The sequence below is a fragment of the Hyaena hyaena genome, unplaced genomic scaffold (assembly GCF_003009895.1).
Source record: "Hyaena hyaena isolate Hyena2069 unplaced genomic scaffold, ASM300989v1 scaffold_232, whole genome shotgun sequence".
Classification (NCBI taxonomy): Eukaryota; Metazoa; Chordata; class Mammalia; order Carnivora; family Hyaenidae; genus Hyaena; species Hyaena hyaena.
This window is the reverse complement of record NW_024080864.1, coordinates 725,279-743,577: the sequence shown is the minus strand read 5'-3', so window position 1 is coordinate 743,577 and position 18,299 is coordinate 725,279. Positions and strand designations below refer to the sequence as shown.

The 18,299-nt window shown below is 36.3% G+C and overlaps 1 protein-coding gene across 2 annotated transcripts in view; it reads left to right on the top strand.

Moving 5' to 3' along the window:
- Positions 1-18,299, top strand: part of PDE4D (phosphodiesterase 4D) — a 285,677-nt gene that overhangs the window by 253,338 nt on the left and 14,040 nt on the right. For both annotated transcript variants that reach the window (XM_039243827.1, XM_039243828.1), the window contains 5 exons: positions 12,488-12,581; positions 13,953-14,125; positions 15,522-15,620; positions 16,510-16,674; positions 17,687-17,786. In XM_039243827.1, coding sequence (XP_039099758.1) covers positions 12,488-12,581; positions 13,953-14,125; positions 15,522-15,620; positions 16,510-16,674; positions 17,687-17,786 — 631 coding nt within the window. The remainder of the gene's footprint in view (positions 1-12,487; positions 12,582-13,952; positions 14,126-15,521; positions 15,621-16,509; positions 16,675-17,686; positions 17,787-18,299) is intronic.

Below are 18,299 nucleotides of genomic sequence, written 5' to 3'. Positions count from 1 at the left end.
TTCCCCTAATCAAAACTGCATCTTACCTGTCTTAACACCTATTGTAAGGTCATAATTCTAGGAATTGTTAGTGTATCAAAGACTCAAATCCATAAGCAGAATTTTAAGTAAATAATACAGAAAGTTTGATTGCTTAGGGTATCATTTAAGGGCTGAGAAAATGAAGAATAAAAGAGGAGCGATATCTAGAGATTTTGGGGAATATTATGAGGAAAGTACAGAAAAAGAATTAAAGGTATTTTTAATTTCAGTACATGTACACGCATATCTGTATATACTGTCATTTGGGTGTTTGAGCACAGCAAACGACCAGTGAGGAAATAGGGGTTCTAACTGTGTGCAAGGGCATCTGTGTTTCGTTCATGGCAAGCAGTCCCCATGTGTTAAGTGTTCACTACCCCACATGCAAGGAGGTCTCACTGTCAGGTGAGTCTGCCTGTCTCTGGGCATGAGTTTCCTGACTTCACTGCTTAGTACGATTCACTCAGTACAGAGATCTGACCGCAGTGATAGTAACAGTGGTTCTTTAATTCAGGGCATTGCAAAATCGGTGCAAAAATTAAGGATTAATTGGGCCACCTGACTAGCTCAGTCAGAAGAGCATGCGACTCTTGATTTCTGGGTCACGAGTTTGAGCCCCATGTTGAGTGTAGATATTACTAAAAATAATAAATAAACTTTTAAAAAGATTAAGAATAAGTGATTCTACCCCTAAATTGACACCATTTATCACAGAGTTTGCAAACACCTAATTATATGACAATCTATTCATATACGCTATGAAGAGCAAAGACCTGGCCTGGTATCTCAGCTTTGTCATATACTGGGCAGGTTATGACTGTTTTAGAGTACCTGTCTGTCTTTCCACTGTGAAGAGGATAATAGCTATCTTACCAGGATGTTGCAAAGATTCGTGTTAAGATATATAAAGCTCTTGGTGCATAGTGCATGCTTAACAAATGCTGTACCAGATTACACTTTCCTCATTAAAATTGTCAGAGGCTAAGTCTGATTCGAAGAACTTTATCTCTCCGACCCCATCCAAATTTCTTTTCTGATTTGTCTAGATTTTTTCTGCCAGGTGCTACTGCTGTGGCAAATGGAAGGAGCATCCAGTCGGTCTCTCATAAGGAGAAAAAGGAAATGAATTTTAATTTAGCTCAAAACTTTAAAATAAAGGTTTCTTACTGCTTAGAAATACGGAAATCTTCTTACTTGACGTTACTATAACTGTTATTACTATTACTATCATTATCTCCTTTACTGCACTGGATTAGGGATTTACAGTTGAACCTTTTGTGCCTACGATTCACTAATTATTTTGGGAAATATAAAGAAAGAATAAGTAAGGTATCTTTCTTGCCCCAAAGATCCTCTACCCTGGTTGACGAGACAAAGTTCAAGGCAGTTGAAGTAACTTAGGAAATTTCAGGATGCACTGATTATGGCGCCCTGCTGGCATTTCATGGCCAGAAGCCAAAGAGGCCCAGGTGCCCTGGAATATATGGGATAGTCCTTTACCAAGGAGGAATTGTTTTGTGTCCCAGCAAACCATTCACATGAGCAAAATACTCACTTATGATTTTCTGAGCCTGGGACACAAGTGCTTTTTACTTTTAACACAAAATATTTTTTACGTGATTTTAAGTCCAGACTAATTTTTTCAGTAATTCTACCACAATGTATACTGAAGGAGAATTGTACTTTGTTACATCTTTGTTACATCTTTCAAGAGTCATTCACCATTTTGGGAAAAGATTGTTTTTCTGATACAGTACTCCTGTATTCGTTTCCATGTTGCTGTCACATTTGTGGTGACTCTCCGGTAGGTAAGGTAGGTAACTCTCCATATCGGAGGAAGCAGAACAAACACTTAGCCAAGCACTTTCTGTTCTGAGTGTTTTACACGTATGTTCCACTTAATCCTTACAGCAGTCTATAAGGTAGCTGCTATTATTCTTCTCACTTTCCAAGTGAGTAAACCAAACATGAAATAAACCGAGAAAGTTTAAATAACTTTCTCAAGGTCATACATTAAGTGATAGTAAGATCCAAAGTTTTGACTGTTTTATTTTTAATTTTTTTTAATGTTTATTTTTGAGAGAGAAATACAGAATGTGAGCGGGGGAGGGTCTGAGAGAGAGAAGGTGACACAAAATCTGAAGCAGGCTCCAGGCTCTGAGCTGTCATCACAGAGCCTGACATGGGGCATGATCTCACAAACCATGAGATCATGACATGAGCTAAAGTCAGACACTTAACTGACTGAGCCACCCAGCACCCCTTGACTGCTTTATTTTTTAATGTACCTCTATACAAGCATTTGTATTTTGCAGTGTTTAATATAATCTTATTTTTCCTTTATGGTACTGATAAGCCATGATACTGGATTCTTTTAAAGTGTCTCTCTCTATAGGGATTATTTAGTATATATGGATGTATTTCGTAAAGTGCCTATGTTGGAAGAGTAGGAATATTTTATCAGGATAAAAATATTTGTTAAAAAAAGAAAGAAGTAGCTTAGTTTGAAGTTAGTCAAAGGAAAAAAATAGATTGATGGATGGAGAGAAAGCGTAATTTGGATTTAAATATTTGTGTGACACGCCTTGCTCTTTGGAAGCACACCAAGCACACTCCCTCCGGTCTCAGGGGTTTTGATTTTGGTGTTCCCCTCACTGGACTCCTCTTTATCCATTGCCCTGGATATCCACATGATTTTCTCCCTCTCTTTCTTTAGATCGCTGAGCATATGCTGTCTCATCACAGAGGCTCTCCCTGAGCATGTGGGTAGTTCAATCAGTTGAGTGTCCGACTTCAGCTCAGGTTATGATCTTGCAGTTCATGAGTTCAAGCCCCATATCACGCTCACTCCTGTCAGTGCAGAGCCTGCTTCAGATCCTCTGCCCCTCCCCCGCTTGTGCACATGCTCCCTCCCTCAAAAATAAACATTAAAAAAAAGGTTAAGGCACCTGGGTAGCTCAGTCCGTTAAGCCTGGGACTTCGGTTCAGATCAGGATCTCACTTCGAGCCCCACATCGGGCTCTGTGGTGACAGCTCAGAGACTGGAGCCTTCTTCAAATTCTGTGTCTCCCTCTTTCTCTGCCCTTCCCCCACTCATGCTCTGACTCTCTCTCTCAAAAATAAACAAACATTAAAAGCAATTTTTTTAAAAAGGCTATCCCTGATCTTATTATAATACAGAAACTGACATCACTAACATGCGATAGCCTCCTATCCTTTTTTTTTCTCCATTGTACTTATCACCACATGATATAGTATCTATTTTCTTTGTTATTCAACGTAAGCTCCAAGTAAAAAAACCTTTGATTTGTTCACTGCTGTGTCCTCATTATCCAGGACAGTGCCTGGCATACAGTAGGAGCTTAATAAAGTATTTATTAAATAAAGAAATGAGTGCAGAGTAGACTTTGGAGAAGGGCAGAGATATTTGGCAATGTACTTTGAATGATTTAAATCTTTTTCTGAAAAAAGCTTAAAGGGGGTAGAGGAAGAGAAAGAGGGTATTCTAGGCAATGAATTCAATGAAAGTAAAAATAGATATGGGACTGTCTGCTAAATCATAGAGCTGAATGGAATACTAGCCTTTCAGGACCAGAGCAAGGGTATAAAGAGCAGTTGGAGGTGGGCTTGGACTTGGGGATTAGGATCAGAGGTTGTCAGTCTGGAGCTCATATGGATGTGATGAGGCAGGTGATGCCAAGTTGTTAGGTAGTAGCTTTGAAGCAGCAGCTGAAGCTGGATGCCACTCACCTGGCAGTGGAGGTGAGTACGGCATGAGAAGTAGAAAAGCCAAAGAAATGGAGCTAAGAAGCACTTACAGGGACTTACAGTTTTGAGTCTGAGACAAATAATGATGTAATGCAGTTAACAGAAAACATGGTTTATTACACACACACACACACACACACACACACACACTAGACCTGGGAGTTTAAACAATCTAGTCACCATAATGGGGTAGTTATCATAATCCACATCATTGTTTTAATCATCATCATCACCATCTAATACCTATTTGTTGCTCTGTATCAGATGTTTTAAGTTCTTTGCATATATAATCTCATTTAGTCCTCATAATAACTGTTCTGGATATTTATTGCTATAAAATAAATAGCTTCCAACTTAGGACTTAAAATACCAATTTGCTGGGTTTTTTTGTTTTTGTTTTTCGGGTGGGGCTAACTGGGCTTACTTAAATACTTTAATTCGAATCCTTCATGTGTTGTAGTCAGATGGCAGCTAGGGCTAGAGTCCTCTAGAGGCTCCCCTGGCAGGGTGAGTAAGGTGGCTTCTTCACTCTCAGGTCTGGCTCTGGGTGGGATGGCTGGCAGAGCTAGAGATTGTCCAGGCACACATCTACTCTCCCTGTCTTTCTCGCCCTGACCCTGCCTCTCTTCAGCCTCTACGTAGCATTAGTATGGGCTTTCTCATAGCATGGCAGTCTTAAAATAATCAGGCTTGCCAATGGGGTGGCTCAGGGATCTGATCCTAATAGCATATTCAAAGCCACCAAAGTGAAGGCTTCAAGACTTCCTTTTGACACACTACTTGTTGGTTATACAAACCAACTCAGATTCACCGTAGGGTAGGATGGCTCATTAGGAGGCATCTTTGGAGACTAACTACCATAACAACCCAATTTTACAGATGAAGAAACCGATACACTAAGAGTGATCTAGATTATTTGTCAAAGATTATACACTAAAGGATTTGATACAAAGCCTGTGTACTTAGTATCTGGGTGAACTTGGAAAATCATTTTCTCTTTCTAGGTGTCACTTTATGTGAAAATGAGGGGATTGGAGGATATGATATTGAAAATTATTTTCCTTTCTCTCACGGTTTAAGCCTGTATATTTAGATGATAGGAGTGGGTATGGGAAGGAACAGACTAAATAAAAAGGCATTTTATAAAAGATAAAACTTGGTAATAAAATTGATGGAGGGAAGTTGATATAGATGGGAAACATGTTAGGGTTATTCATAGATCCAGTTAGATGATTTATATTAAACACCTAATAGTGGCTGACTCACATGAAATGCCTTCTGAATGGTAGCAAAGATTCCAGTCTGTGATACTAGGAGAAATATCAACCCACTGACTGAAATTGGAGTAGTTATAATGGGAACTACTTAATATAGAAAAATGGATCCATCAATTCTGGAAAAGTTTGCAATGAGTGGCAGGGCATTTGACAGGGGAGGGAATCTTACAAGTCATTTGGAAATACGGTTCTGAAATTCAGGTTAGAAGCAGTCACTGAAGAGTGTGGTCTAGGACAGAGTCTTGTGGCTATCCCAAGCTAGAGGATGAATAGAAGAAAGCAAAAAGACATGGTCAGAGGAGTGGGTAGAAAACTAAAGCAGTTGAGGGCCCTGGGAATGGAAGGAATAGAGAGAGTTTTTATCACTGAACACTTGTGAGAAGGTAAGGAGAATGAAAAACTAGGGAAGAGGAGGACCTTTGTATTCTTCTAGAGGCAGTTTTGGTGGCATTTTGGAGGGTTAATTTTTTTTTTTTTCGTAAAGACTAAGAGGAATGTAGGAAATTAACACAATAGGTCTGAACTACAGCTGAAAACTTGGGGAGCAAAGGACCAAGAGAGGCAGAGTTGTACATGGATGTTTCGTGTACCAACTAGAACAGATAAACCAAATGCAGGAAAACTGAAAAGTGACAATATCAACAAGTCAGAGAAGCACAAAGCAGTTAAGTGCATTGAGATAGAGATGAGGTAGAATGGATAGAATTTTATGCTAAAATAGAGTAAAAGCTAGACTTTCCTCATGTTTTTATCCACAAGTCTTTAGTATACAAGGTGCAGAATAATACTACCCCAAATCAAGTAGAAAAGATTGTTTTTCATGAAAAAATTTAGATTTCTTATTTAAGTCTCCTTGCAAAAGGCATGTTTATACTTGAGCTCAGTGTTGTATCCCTTCAAGACCCACTGTTAATACCTCTCTTAACTTTGTGAGCAATCATAAAAATGTTCTCGTTTGGTCAAAATATAAATCTTGAAATCTGCACACGGAACTCTGCATTCTTTAACCCTATACAGTGCATTAGCTTTTGGTCCACCCAGATTCATGATAAATCATCCTCACTTTTAGAGTTTTAAAATTGTGGAGCTCAGATACATGTAAAAATAGAAACAAAAGGAGCTTAGAACAGCCATTCTCTGCAGGTGAGGAAATGTATCATTCCCACTTGTGAATTCTGGACATTAATTGTATTTTATAATCACACTATGCTTTTATGTTGGATGGAGGGAGAACTTTGGTTATATCTGTGTCACCCAGTGGAGAAGCCACTTGTCTTGGATTTGAGAGAAGGAGGCAGTTAAAATGTGTGATGGCCATTTTCAGAGCAGCTTTTTATTTTGAAGAAAAAAGTCAGAGTATTAAAATTCATATAAAGGACTCAGAAAAGATTGGCAGTCCCTTTTTTTATGAATGGATTATGAATTTTGAAAAGTTTATGGTCATTATTCATCACTGGGAGAGGGAAACCCCATTCATCTTTTCACACGGAAGCCTCAGCTGTAGGGATACCATTATTAAATGGCGTTTACCAGAGGTGAGGAGGAAAACCTCTCCAGAGGTTCGCCCCTGGAGCCAATCAGGAAGCAGCCTGCTTTGAGTCCACTGCCCACCCCCCCTCCCCGCCCCATAGACCCAGGGATGGAGTGTGATTGGTGCATAGTTGGGCTTTTAAGGGAGGGGTTTCTTGTCCCTCTTCCTGGCTTCCCCGCAGTTCCTTATTTGGTAGCTTTTGACAGAACTAGTCTTTCTTGCAGCTAAGCATCTTGACATACATTATTCATTAAGCCCTGGAGCTCAGGGAGAAAAAGATGCAGACCCTTAGATCTTTGGTTATCTCTTTATCACATGAATTTTCTTTATTCAGCTCCGTTGTAGAATTCTGTTCCATTCTGGAGTTTTACAAATGGCATGTGTTCAATGGGAAGATGGCCGGATGGGATCTAATGCAAGGCTTTCTTATGTATACTTAATTACAAAAAATCTTCAAAAACCCGCACTCTCTGTGTCTTGCGGATATTGTTAAAGTATCAAGGTTTTTGAAGATCTACATATTTTAGAACTAATTGTCTCTTTATATAATCAATCCAAAATGCCTGAAGCAAACTACTTACTGTCAGTGTCTTGGGGCTACATAAAGGTAAGATTTATTTAGGCTCCTAATTGCTCTGATTACATAACTGATAGTTTTAATAAATTATGGGGGCATTAAGCTTTAACAGTCATTTATTTTTTCCCTTAGATGTGAATTATAGAAGAAATATGTGTGTTTAGTGGTCAAGATAAGGAGAAATTGTATAACTTTTATTAGCTGTAGTTTACAGGTTAAAATAGCTTTTCAATGTGCAGCGGTTCTTCGGTTTGTCATGTTGTATAGATTTGAATTCTGCGTTTAAATATCAAGGTAATCATACAAAATCAGTGGAAATAAATTATTGGGCCAAATTACTTATACTGATGTATAAGTTCATATGTAACACTTAAATTTTATAAAAATTAATTTGTGGCTCTTCCTGAAACTCTATGCCTCTTTAACCCGATGAGTGGTTTGGTTGTTTGGGGTTTTTTGTTTTTTTTTTAAATCTTCAGATATAAAAGCTCTAGGTGACATTAAAAATTGAAATTTCTTAACTACTTAAGTAATATATTATTAAAATGAAAACTGGTTTATCTATTTGTAAAACTGGAAGAAATATGTAAGTTCATAGTATAACTTTTGTTAATATCAGGGAATGAAGTAATACATTGAATTTACTAATATGTATTCCTGCTTAGCAGACCTCTGGCATGCCTCATGGTAATGCTAGCCTGGCCATCCTATCTGTCATAGAAGCAGGAGGTATAGAAGCCTTTTTCAGTCCTAAATGAAGCATCATTTCAGAATTTAAAATAAATTCTTAAACATTTGAGCCAATCACAATACATAATTTTTAAGAATCCTTTTCTGTTACTTGAAGGAGTCTCAGATTGAAATATTTTTCATTTTCTTTGTTTCATTTTAGAGGAAAATATCCTCGCCGGGAGATTTACTTGCATTCTAAGAAAACTTACTTCATTTTTAGTTATCCAAGGAGTCACCATTCTCCACTTCCTCTGAAATCTATGGATGGCCCAGATATGTTTTAATTGTTTTTGAAATGTACAGACTTTCATTATTTTAATTTTGTTAGCCAATTTTGGCTTAAAATTTTTTTAGTACAGAGAAGTATAGAAAGTAATAAATGAAAATCCCATAGTCTCCCAACAACTCATCTCTTCGTTTTTAGACAGCTCATATCTGATATGATTTTGAAGGGGGCTTCATATTTGCATCATCATTATGAACAAAACCTCCAGATTCTAAGTAAATAATTGTAGTGCTTATCTTTTTGAGGAAAATTTTTGTTGGTCAGCCTTGTTTATGTTTTAATGGCACTGCTAAAAACACCTAAGGAAAAATATAAATATATTTTTCTTATACATTTTGAAGGATTTCTTTTTATACAGCCAATGCAGTGTTTATTTTAGCTTTTAATGCTGATATATACCGAACTTAGAGTGTATCACACAGTGCAGCATATTCAAATGATTTTTAGCAGAATATTGGTCGGGGGGGGGGTTGGTGGGTATTCATTTTCTTAATGTTTGATCTTTCTTAATTATATATTAGGGGAATATAAAATGTACCCAGTATACTGGCATGAATACGGAAATACAGGGATTATATTTAAGAATACTTTCATTTTTTTTATTATTTAATTTTGCTTCCTCTACAGTCTTAAATGTAGAACATAAATTGGAAAACTGGAGTTTAAAAGCAAAATACAGAACTTATTTCAACAGCTTTTTCAGCTTCCTTTATGCTTTACATGCTGCATACAGACATTCTGATGCATAATGAGAACAAAGGATTTGAAAGTAGTCGCTTAAATCTTCATCTCTTTTTCACTGTTGGAATAATAATTTCATATATTATTTCATACTATTTAGACCAAAAACAATCAGAAGAACTCATTAACAGAAAATATGTCGAGGTCATTTTCTCAAATATCTAAATGCTCAATTAAATTGTTTTGCATTTTCCAAACAGTTTCTTTTTTCTTTTGTAGAATCAGTTCTGTCTTTTATCTCTTCTAAATATGTAAATTGAGAACTGTAACAATGTTCCAGGAAAAACACATTTTTTTGCCTTTTCTAATCATTTCCCTCTCATGATAATTTTGTATAGTTATCCTAATAAATGGTATGTAGTTATCTTAAAGTGAGAGAAATATCACTTATGTTTCAAAATGATTGTTGAGTCGTTTTCAGTGTATTGTTCTTTAGTACAGCCAACTACACACTCCAAAACTGTATTGTAAGATCAACTACCAGTTGAGAAAGCAATGATGGTAATTTTTGTGGTTATTAATTTAGCTTTCCTGAAAGTTTTATATCAACAGCAAAAAAAAAAAAAAAAAGGAAGCAATTTTAATTCCTTTTAGAAAATGGTCTTATAACTTAATGACTCTTTGAAAACTGTCTTTAATATCCCACATCCTTTCCCTTGGGAAGAAAGAGAATTGTTTAAAGTATTGTCTCTTGTAATCATCTTAAGAGGAAATGTTGCCTTCCTAAGAGCACCTGACAAACCTTGGTAGGAATATAGATGTGTGCTGAAACGTTTCTCCACCCACACTTCTGGGTTTTGAACAAAAGCATAAGAAACAGTCTTGGAATATATGTATATGATGCAGATATAATCAGTGGATATGCAACCTGTAATTTATCCATCTGTAGAACAGATTTCCTTTCACTGGCATTTTTTTCCCTCAGTTACCTGTAGTGACTGGCTATTTTGAGGAATTATATAAGCGAACTGCCAGAGAAATTAAAATTCATTATTTGTATTAGTCCAGAGGATTCAGTAATTTGTGTAGAGTATTTGCAGTTACCGTGTCCTTTTTTTTGCAGGGCCTACGGCTTATACCAGGTTGCTTGTGAGTTAGAAGGTAGTTTTATGGAAAAACCAAGTCCCTGTCTAACTTTTCCAGTTATACCCTCCCCCACTCCTAAGCAGGCATCATTTTTTAGTTGCATGGAGGGCAGGTGGACAGCAGCTGCTCTCTAGACTGAGGAGGGGGACTAGGAGTAGCTGAAAGCCTCTCCTAGCCTCACCCCCACTCCAACCCCCACATAAAAGAGACATTGCCCTGCAGGCAGTTCTTACTGGCAACTTTTAGTTCATAGCATGGACAATTTCAGGTCAAAGAGATATTTCATTCCATATATGTCTTAAATGTTTCCCAGACTGTCTTTTGACCTTGTTTTGCCTAAAGAGTAGATTTTTCTGAGAGTAAATTTCATTAATTAAGCAAGGATTTACTTGCCTTTGGGCCTGGCACATTGTATTATTCTGTTTTTGAGGCATGATGGTCATCCCAAATTACTTTTGGGAATGGGTAGGGAAGCTAGATATTTATATGTGTATTTTTTGTGGGCATGACCATAGTCAAATCTTCCATCTGTCCTGGAGTGATAAAAATCAGCTATCTCTATAAAAGGCCAAGTGAACTGGGAACTCATTGAGGAGCATCTCCTCTGTGCCCGGCAAAAAACCAAGATACTTTCCATTACATCATGTAATTAATTAATAGCTTATTACTTTACTCAAGAAAATATAACTCCATGAAAGATGGACAGAAAATGTTTTAAACACTATCATAAATGTCTTCTTGAATATTCTTAGGAGGCCCCCAGTTTTTCCCAGCAGATCAGAATGTGTAATGCTGAGTGAAACCAAGCAGCAGCCTGTTTTGTATACTGCGTGTTACCAATTTAAAATAGATGTATATAATTGTAAGAAAAAAAGACATAAATGGAAATACAAGTAATTATCTATGGTCATCTCTGAGCAGTAGGGATATACATGATTTTTAATTTTTTCTGTATAGCTTTCTAGATTTTCTGTATCATGTATGCATTTTATAATTAGAGACAAGTTAATAAGAAAATACATGAACAAAAAAAATTATCTTTATGTTCCTGAGTTTGAGAATAACCTCCTTAGACCTGTAAATTAACAGCGAGAAAAATGTATATGGATTATGATCAGTTCTTCAGTTTTGGCTGCAGGAGAATGCTAGTATACATTTCTTATATCCAACAGTCTGTTGGAATATTTTTATTGATCCTTTGTGATAAATTCCTGTATCTGATTCACATGGTCAATAAGATGGACTTTGGAAGTGATTTGCCAAATTATCTTGAGTTAGAACACCTTGGTATGAATTATCCAGAGAAGCACATTTTTTTTCTTTAATTCTAATAAACTATTTAAATACAGAGTTAGAAATTACATTTCAAACATTACTAAATGGTAAATTCACTAATCTCTTTCTTCCTAGATTTAAATGAGAATTTATGGTAAAATTCAAAATTTTAAAGGGTACTGAATATTAGAGTAAAATGTGTATAATTTTTTCTGATCAAGTATATAATAGTAACCCATGTAATAGAAAAAAATATTGTTTCTGTATGTTCAGAGAGATATTAAGGCATATTTAAATTTAAGGCCCATTTGGGCTATTTTGGGAATCAAAGGGAAACACATTAAGAAACAGCTGATGGATGAGAAAGCATAAAAGTCTTCGAGAACTTTGAAACTGGGTAATGCCATGTGATTGTTGTAAGTTAATTCCAGTATTTCTTAGGAAAAATAGGCACCATGGCATCAATAAAATACTGTGAAGAAATGAAGTTGAGTATTGAAAATGGACCTGTTTTGTATTTAAATGACTTTAGAGAAATGGATCGGGAAATCCATGGATGCTGAGAAGCAGAAAATCTTACATCTTCCACTTGGAAAATCTTATATATTCATATATTTTACTTTATAATTCTAAAAGAGTACTTCAAATCTGTTCACTTTTGCTTTGGGGTAAAAGATGACATTTTAACCTCTAACAAGTATATATACTCACTTCTGCAAATGACAAATTAATTGATAAGTCATGTTCTGTTGTGTGTTTATAAATTAGGGTTTTTTTCCCTTCTCTAAATACTAATAATATACCTTAATTATTTTTTCCTTTTTTTCCCCCCTTAGCTAATATACTTGAGTGTCTAAATCTCTGTTGTTCAGTATGGTAGCCACTAACCACGTGTGGCTATTTAAATTTAAATTAATTTAAAATGAAAAAAAGTTCAAAATTCAGCCCCTCATTTTTGCTAGCCACATTGCAAGTACTTGATAGACACATACAATTAGTAGCTACTGTAAGGGACATCTCAAATTCTAGAACTTTCCAATATTATAGAAAGTTCTATTGGATGGCACTGATCTAAACTGTCAGGACAATTTAAAAATTCTTTGGGCATGTTTTCTGTATCTTACAAGTATGCTTACGTTACCTCACTTACATTTTCCTCTTCTGCTATTTCATATTATTTTTCTGTTTTTCAGTTTAAAAGGATGCTTAACCGGGAGCTCACCCATCTCTCTGAAATGAGTCGATCTGGAAATCAAGTGTCAGAGTATATATCAAACACGTTCTTAGGTGAGAATAACAATTTAGATGCAATTTCAGAATTTTCTTTTGAGTTGTTTGCTTTTGGAGGTGGATTGGGGGCACTAACTGATTTTGGAAACTACACATGTGCTAGGAATTTCATTTGTTTTCATTCATCCTGTTAGTAACTTGACTATCTAAGCCTCTAAGCTTTGAAATCTAAGGTGACAAAGTACATTTTTTTTATTTTTAGTTTTTATTCAGAACTTCAGGAATTCTCTGGATTCAAGTTCTATATTGCCACTTTTTCCAAAGCACTAAAATGTAAAATGTATTTTATAGAGAAATCTATGCATGCATCAACAAATTCTTGTTAAATGCCAGACATTGCTGGGCATTGGTAATGATAATTTAGAAATGGTTCTTGCCATCAATGAGTTATAGTCTAATGAACACCAAGCTCTAAATACAATATAACTGCTAATGAAAAGCTTACAGATAATAATAGTTGAGAATAGTTGAGAATGTGTTGTATACCACCCCACCCCTCATCCACAGAAAGAAAATTCAGTAGGTGAAAGTCAGTAATGTGAACATATCCTTGATTTGCATGTACTTTCGAAACAAAATCGCTGTAACATCTCTTTAGCACTTTCACTAAACATATTTACGTAACACATGTTATGTGCAAGGATGAGTTACAGGAGCTCACTGCCTGGAAACAGTGCATGAATGTACTGAGGTATTTACTTACTGTCTTTTATTTGAAAATAACAGTTGAATCTGACACTTATTTATCACATGATATTGGAGGCTCTCTGTGCTCCCCTTGTTATATCATAAGGATTATCCCTCTATGGTACAGAAAATATAAAATAACAGAAACAATCTAAATCATCCAAATATATTGTGTGTGTGGTTACATTATGACACATTTCAGTAAGCTGTTATTAAGTTCATCTAGTGTTGTTTTTACAATATATCTGTGAAATTCTTTCCTTTTCAAAGTACGTATTAAAACTGGAATCCTTAGCAGGCAAGAGCAATTTCTAAGCCACTAAGTGAATCTCCTATAGGGACGGAGTTGATAAACAGTTGAAATCACCAATGTTTTGCTTTATCGAACTCTGCTATCATAAGTCTTGCAAAAAAATTTACAATGACATTCTATCCAAGTAGTAACCAGTCAATACATTTGATGTTAATTATTTTGCAGTGGGATGTATTTGCTCAATTTTGTGTTTAAGGATATCATACATAGTAAATACTCAGCTTCTCTAAAAGAAGTGTTTCTTGGAAAAATTTTCTGGAACATACAATGATTAATTAAAACCTGTACAGTTATGGATGTTATGATGAAAAAGTAATAACTCCCGTAGAATTCATATTAAATGTGGAACATTTTCTAAATGTCTTAAGATAAGCAACATGAAGTGGAAATTCCTTCTCCAACTCAGAAGGAAAAGGAGAAAAAGAAAAGGCCAATGTCTCAGATCAGTGGGGTCAAGAAGTTGATGCACAGCTCCAGTTTGACAAATTCAAGCATCCCGAGATTCGGGGTTAAAACTGAACAAGAAGATGTCCTTGCCAAGGTAAGATGACTTTAAGGATTGTAATCATAATATGCAGAGATGCTTTTTAATGCTTTTTGATTCTTTTTTAAATAGATGGACTAGTTTATAAATTTGTGGGGTTCTTTTCTTTTGGAATGTGAGAAAGTACTTTTATAAAGCTCTTTATCAATTATTTGGGTATTGGGGCGCCTGGGTGTCTTAGTTACTTAATTAGCCAACTTTGTCTCAGTTCATGATCTCATGGTTCATGGATTCAAGCTCCACATCGGACTCTGTGCTGACAGTGAAGAGCCTGGAGCCTCCTTTGGATTTTGTGTCTCCCTCTCTGTGCCCCTCCTCCACTCAGGCTCTGTCTCTCTCTGTCTCTCAAAACTGAATAAATGTGAAAGGAAGGAAGGAAGGGAGGGAGGGAGGGGGGAAGGGGAAGGAAGGAAGGAAGGAAGGAAGGAAGGAAGGAAGGAAGGAAGGAAGGAAGGAAAGAAGGAAAGAAAGAAAGATAGGATGGATGGATGGATGGGTAGATAGATAGGATAGAGAGACTGGATGGATGGATGGATGGATGGATGGATGGATGGATGGATGGATAGATAGATAGATAGATAGATAGATAGATAGATAGATAGATAAGATGGATGGACGGATGGACAGACAGACAGAAAGACAGAAAAAGAAAGAAAGAATAGATGATAGACAGATAGGATATTATTAATATGTGGATTTAGACAGGTGGTTTGGTTATATGTTTGTTACTTTTTTGCATCTGCATTTGATTATTTGACCTTAAGGAGTTAGAAGTTTTAATATCTTTTGTGCTTCAGAATAGTTAAGATTTGTGAACAGATTTTTTCTATTAAAGAAATCCCTTGAGATTGATAGTCAAGTATGTAGGTAACATTGTATTGTCAAAGCCATAAGGTCAAGCCATACTATTCAGTTTTCAGTAGTTTTAAGTGGTTTTACCTAAAGTTTGCCTGTACTTACATGGTGCATCCATTGCATTTAAAATTAATCTTTCAATAAGTCAGGCAGAGAAAGACAGATACCATATGTTTTCACTCATATGTGGAACGGGAGAAACTTAACTGAGGGCCAAAGGGGAGGGGAAGGGGAAAATACAGTTAAAGAGAAGGGAGACAAACCACAAGAGACTTTTAAAACACTAAGAACAAACTGAGGGTTGATGGGGGATGAGGTGAGGGGAAAGGGGTTGATGGGCATGGAGGAGGGCACTTGTTGGGATGAGCACTGGGTGTTGTATAGACACCAATTGGACAATAAACTATATTTTAAAAAATGAATCTTTTTTTAAGTTACCATTCCTTTTATTAAATTCAGTAATGTTTAAGTGACCATGCTCATTGATTCGTGTTCTACTTCTGCCTCGTAATTTTTTTCAATTTTTCTTTAACCCCAGGAACTAGAAGATGTAAACAAATGGGGCCTTCATGTTTTCAGAATAGCAGAGCTGTCTGGTAACCGGCCTTTGACTGTTATCATGCATACTATTTTTCAGGTAACATGGTGAAATTCTGTCACCTTTTCTTTTTTTGGTGATACAATGTCTAGTTTGTGAAGTGTGCTTATGTTTTATCTTCTTTACTATTCACCCTCTTTTGCTTATTTTGATACTTTTTTCTTGCTTGCCCCATACCAAGGGATACATGGTAACAAAGGTTAGATTTTTAACCTAACCTAGTGTGGGGTCAAATACAACTAAACCAATATTGTTATTTTTTTCTATTTAAAAAGAAGAGGTCATTTGGGAAAATTCAAGCAATTCATTAAAACAGGAGTTTAAGGTCTACATGATTTTTAAAAATCTGCATGACCCTGACTTATAGAGAGAACAGAGCGCTAACTAAAGAATGAATAAGCCTCTTGCTGCTGACTTGCCTTAGATTATAGTTTCTTCAGTCATTGTTTTTTGTACTGCTCTTTTCTCCATATCCGTTTCCCACTCCTGTTGAGCTTTTGCCCCAGCTCAGAGTTATTATATCAATGAGGAGCTGAGGCTATGTAGATCCCTTGGGACTGGTATGGCATATTCCAACCCTAGAGAACATTCTGTGTTCCATTGGTGTGATCCACTAGCGAAGGCAATGATGCGGGGTTGAAGCTGCTTTCACGATTATGGAGCACATGTAAGACATGCTTACAGTTGGCAACTCATTCCCAACAGCATACCTCTTGGGAAAAGCAAGGTTGGGCTCCAGCAGGACAACCCTACCCTGTTTTTTTTCCCCCAAAGTCCCTGAACATTCTCACTATACACCGCAAGAGTGCTCTTTTCATTTCTGGGTTATCCATAGGTGATATTGGGCATGTTTTGTTTCTCTTAACACACTCTGTAGAAAAACTTTTTGTGTGAAGCCAAAATGTGAAGAGGATTTCCTTTCCAACAGGAACGGGATTTATTAAAAACATTTAAAATTCCAGTAGACACTTTAATTACATACCTTATGACCTTGGAAGACCATTACCATGCTGATGTGGCCTACCACAACAATATTCATGCTGCAGATGTGGTCCAGTCGACACATGTGCTGTTATCTACACCTGCTTTGGAGGTAAATCTGGTTTCTAAAACTTTGATACCATTAACCTGCTACACTTAAACATCTCTTAAACTTTTATACTGAAGGGTGTGCAGGACAGAAAATAATTGGCTTCATTGGTACTATGTTAAGTTACAAGGGGAAAATGTTGTGATTTCAGTGTTTGATGAATTGTGCCTGTGAAAATTGGTCAGAGATTTAGGATTCATCTGTTGATGATACTGCTTTGAAATGATCTCATGGACATTCTATAAAGTACATCTGGCTTACTCAGTTTCAGTTAGTTTTTGGAATTTAGTCTGATGGTTTTTGCATTTATAGTTGAAAGGGTGATTATTATTTATAAGATGTAGACAGTGCTTTGATTTTTTTATAGAATTTTTCAGAAATAAACACATCTTTAATTCTGTCAGATTTTAAGAATTTGTTCCATCAAATGTTTATTCAAACAGTTTGATTTCTGTAATCATTCAGGGGAAAGATTCTCTTTTGCTAATATATTTAATATGTTTTTTAGTTCACATTGTTTTCATTGTAAAATTGTGTTCATACCTCACCATTTGAGTGAGTGGTTCTCAGCAGCGGGGCAGGGAGATGGGGGGCCAGGGGTGTTCTTCCCTTTCCCTTCTACCCTGATCCCCCAGGGACATTTGGCAGTGTGTGGAGATACTGTTGTCTGTCACAACCTGGCGATCTTATGGGTAGAGGCCAGGGATCCTATTAACAGTACTACAGTGCACAGGATAGCCTCCCACAACAAAGAATTATCTGGCGCCAAATGTCAGTTCTGCTGAGATCACGAGTCCCTGGTTTGAATAAAAGAAAACAATCACTCTTGTCATTAATTTTATGTACATTTTCAGAATATCCTTAAACATCTTAAATACTTCTAAAATAAGCTACTATTTTGAAACTCCATTTTGTTTTCCATCAAATTCTGGGAAGTAATTTCACATTTGTATATATTTTGATTTGTATTATTGCAGAGTAATAATGTTATTATCTATACTGTCTGGTTTTACAGGCTGTGTTTACAGATTTGGAGATTCTTGCAGCAATTTTTGCCAGTGCAATACACGATGTAGATCATCCGGGTGTGTCAAATCAGTTTCTGATCAATACAAGTGAGTGAAATTTATTTATGCAGAAAAAAATTCTTCCTTTGTACATTTTAGAATGACTGAGTGTCTTTATAAACTTGGGGTGTTTCTAGAGCCATAATGTTCTTTTGCGATGTGTACATATGCATTTTATTGATAGTGTGTGTTAATGTAACCCAGCTCTAAAAATGATCGTTCTCTCTCATGAGGCACATACATAGATGTTTGGAAAACATCATTCTAGTACTTCTCTAGCAATAATGTGTCAGTAGACAAAGGTAATCAAAAGTGAAAGTTTGCAGAAAGATTTAGGTAGTTGTGTTGTCTCTAAAGTCTTAAATAAAACCAGGAGAAGTTGTAAGATTTAATGTTAAGCCTTCTTTATGGAGGTTGTCACTCACTCCTCTTCAGGAGCTGTAATGGTTCCTCTCCACCACCACCACGCCCACCTCTCTTCCTTCCTTTATGCGTCTTCTGCTGAGGGCAGTAGGAACATCTCTTATTGTCTCTTTTGACTTCTCCTTTATTTAAGTATTT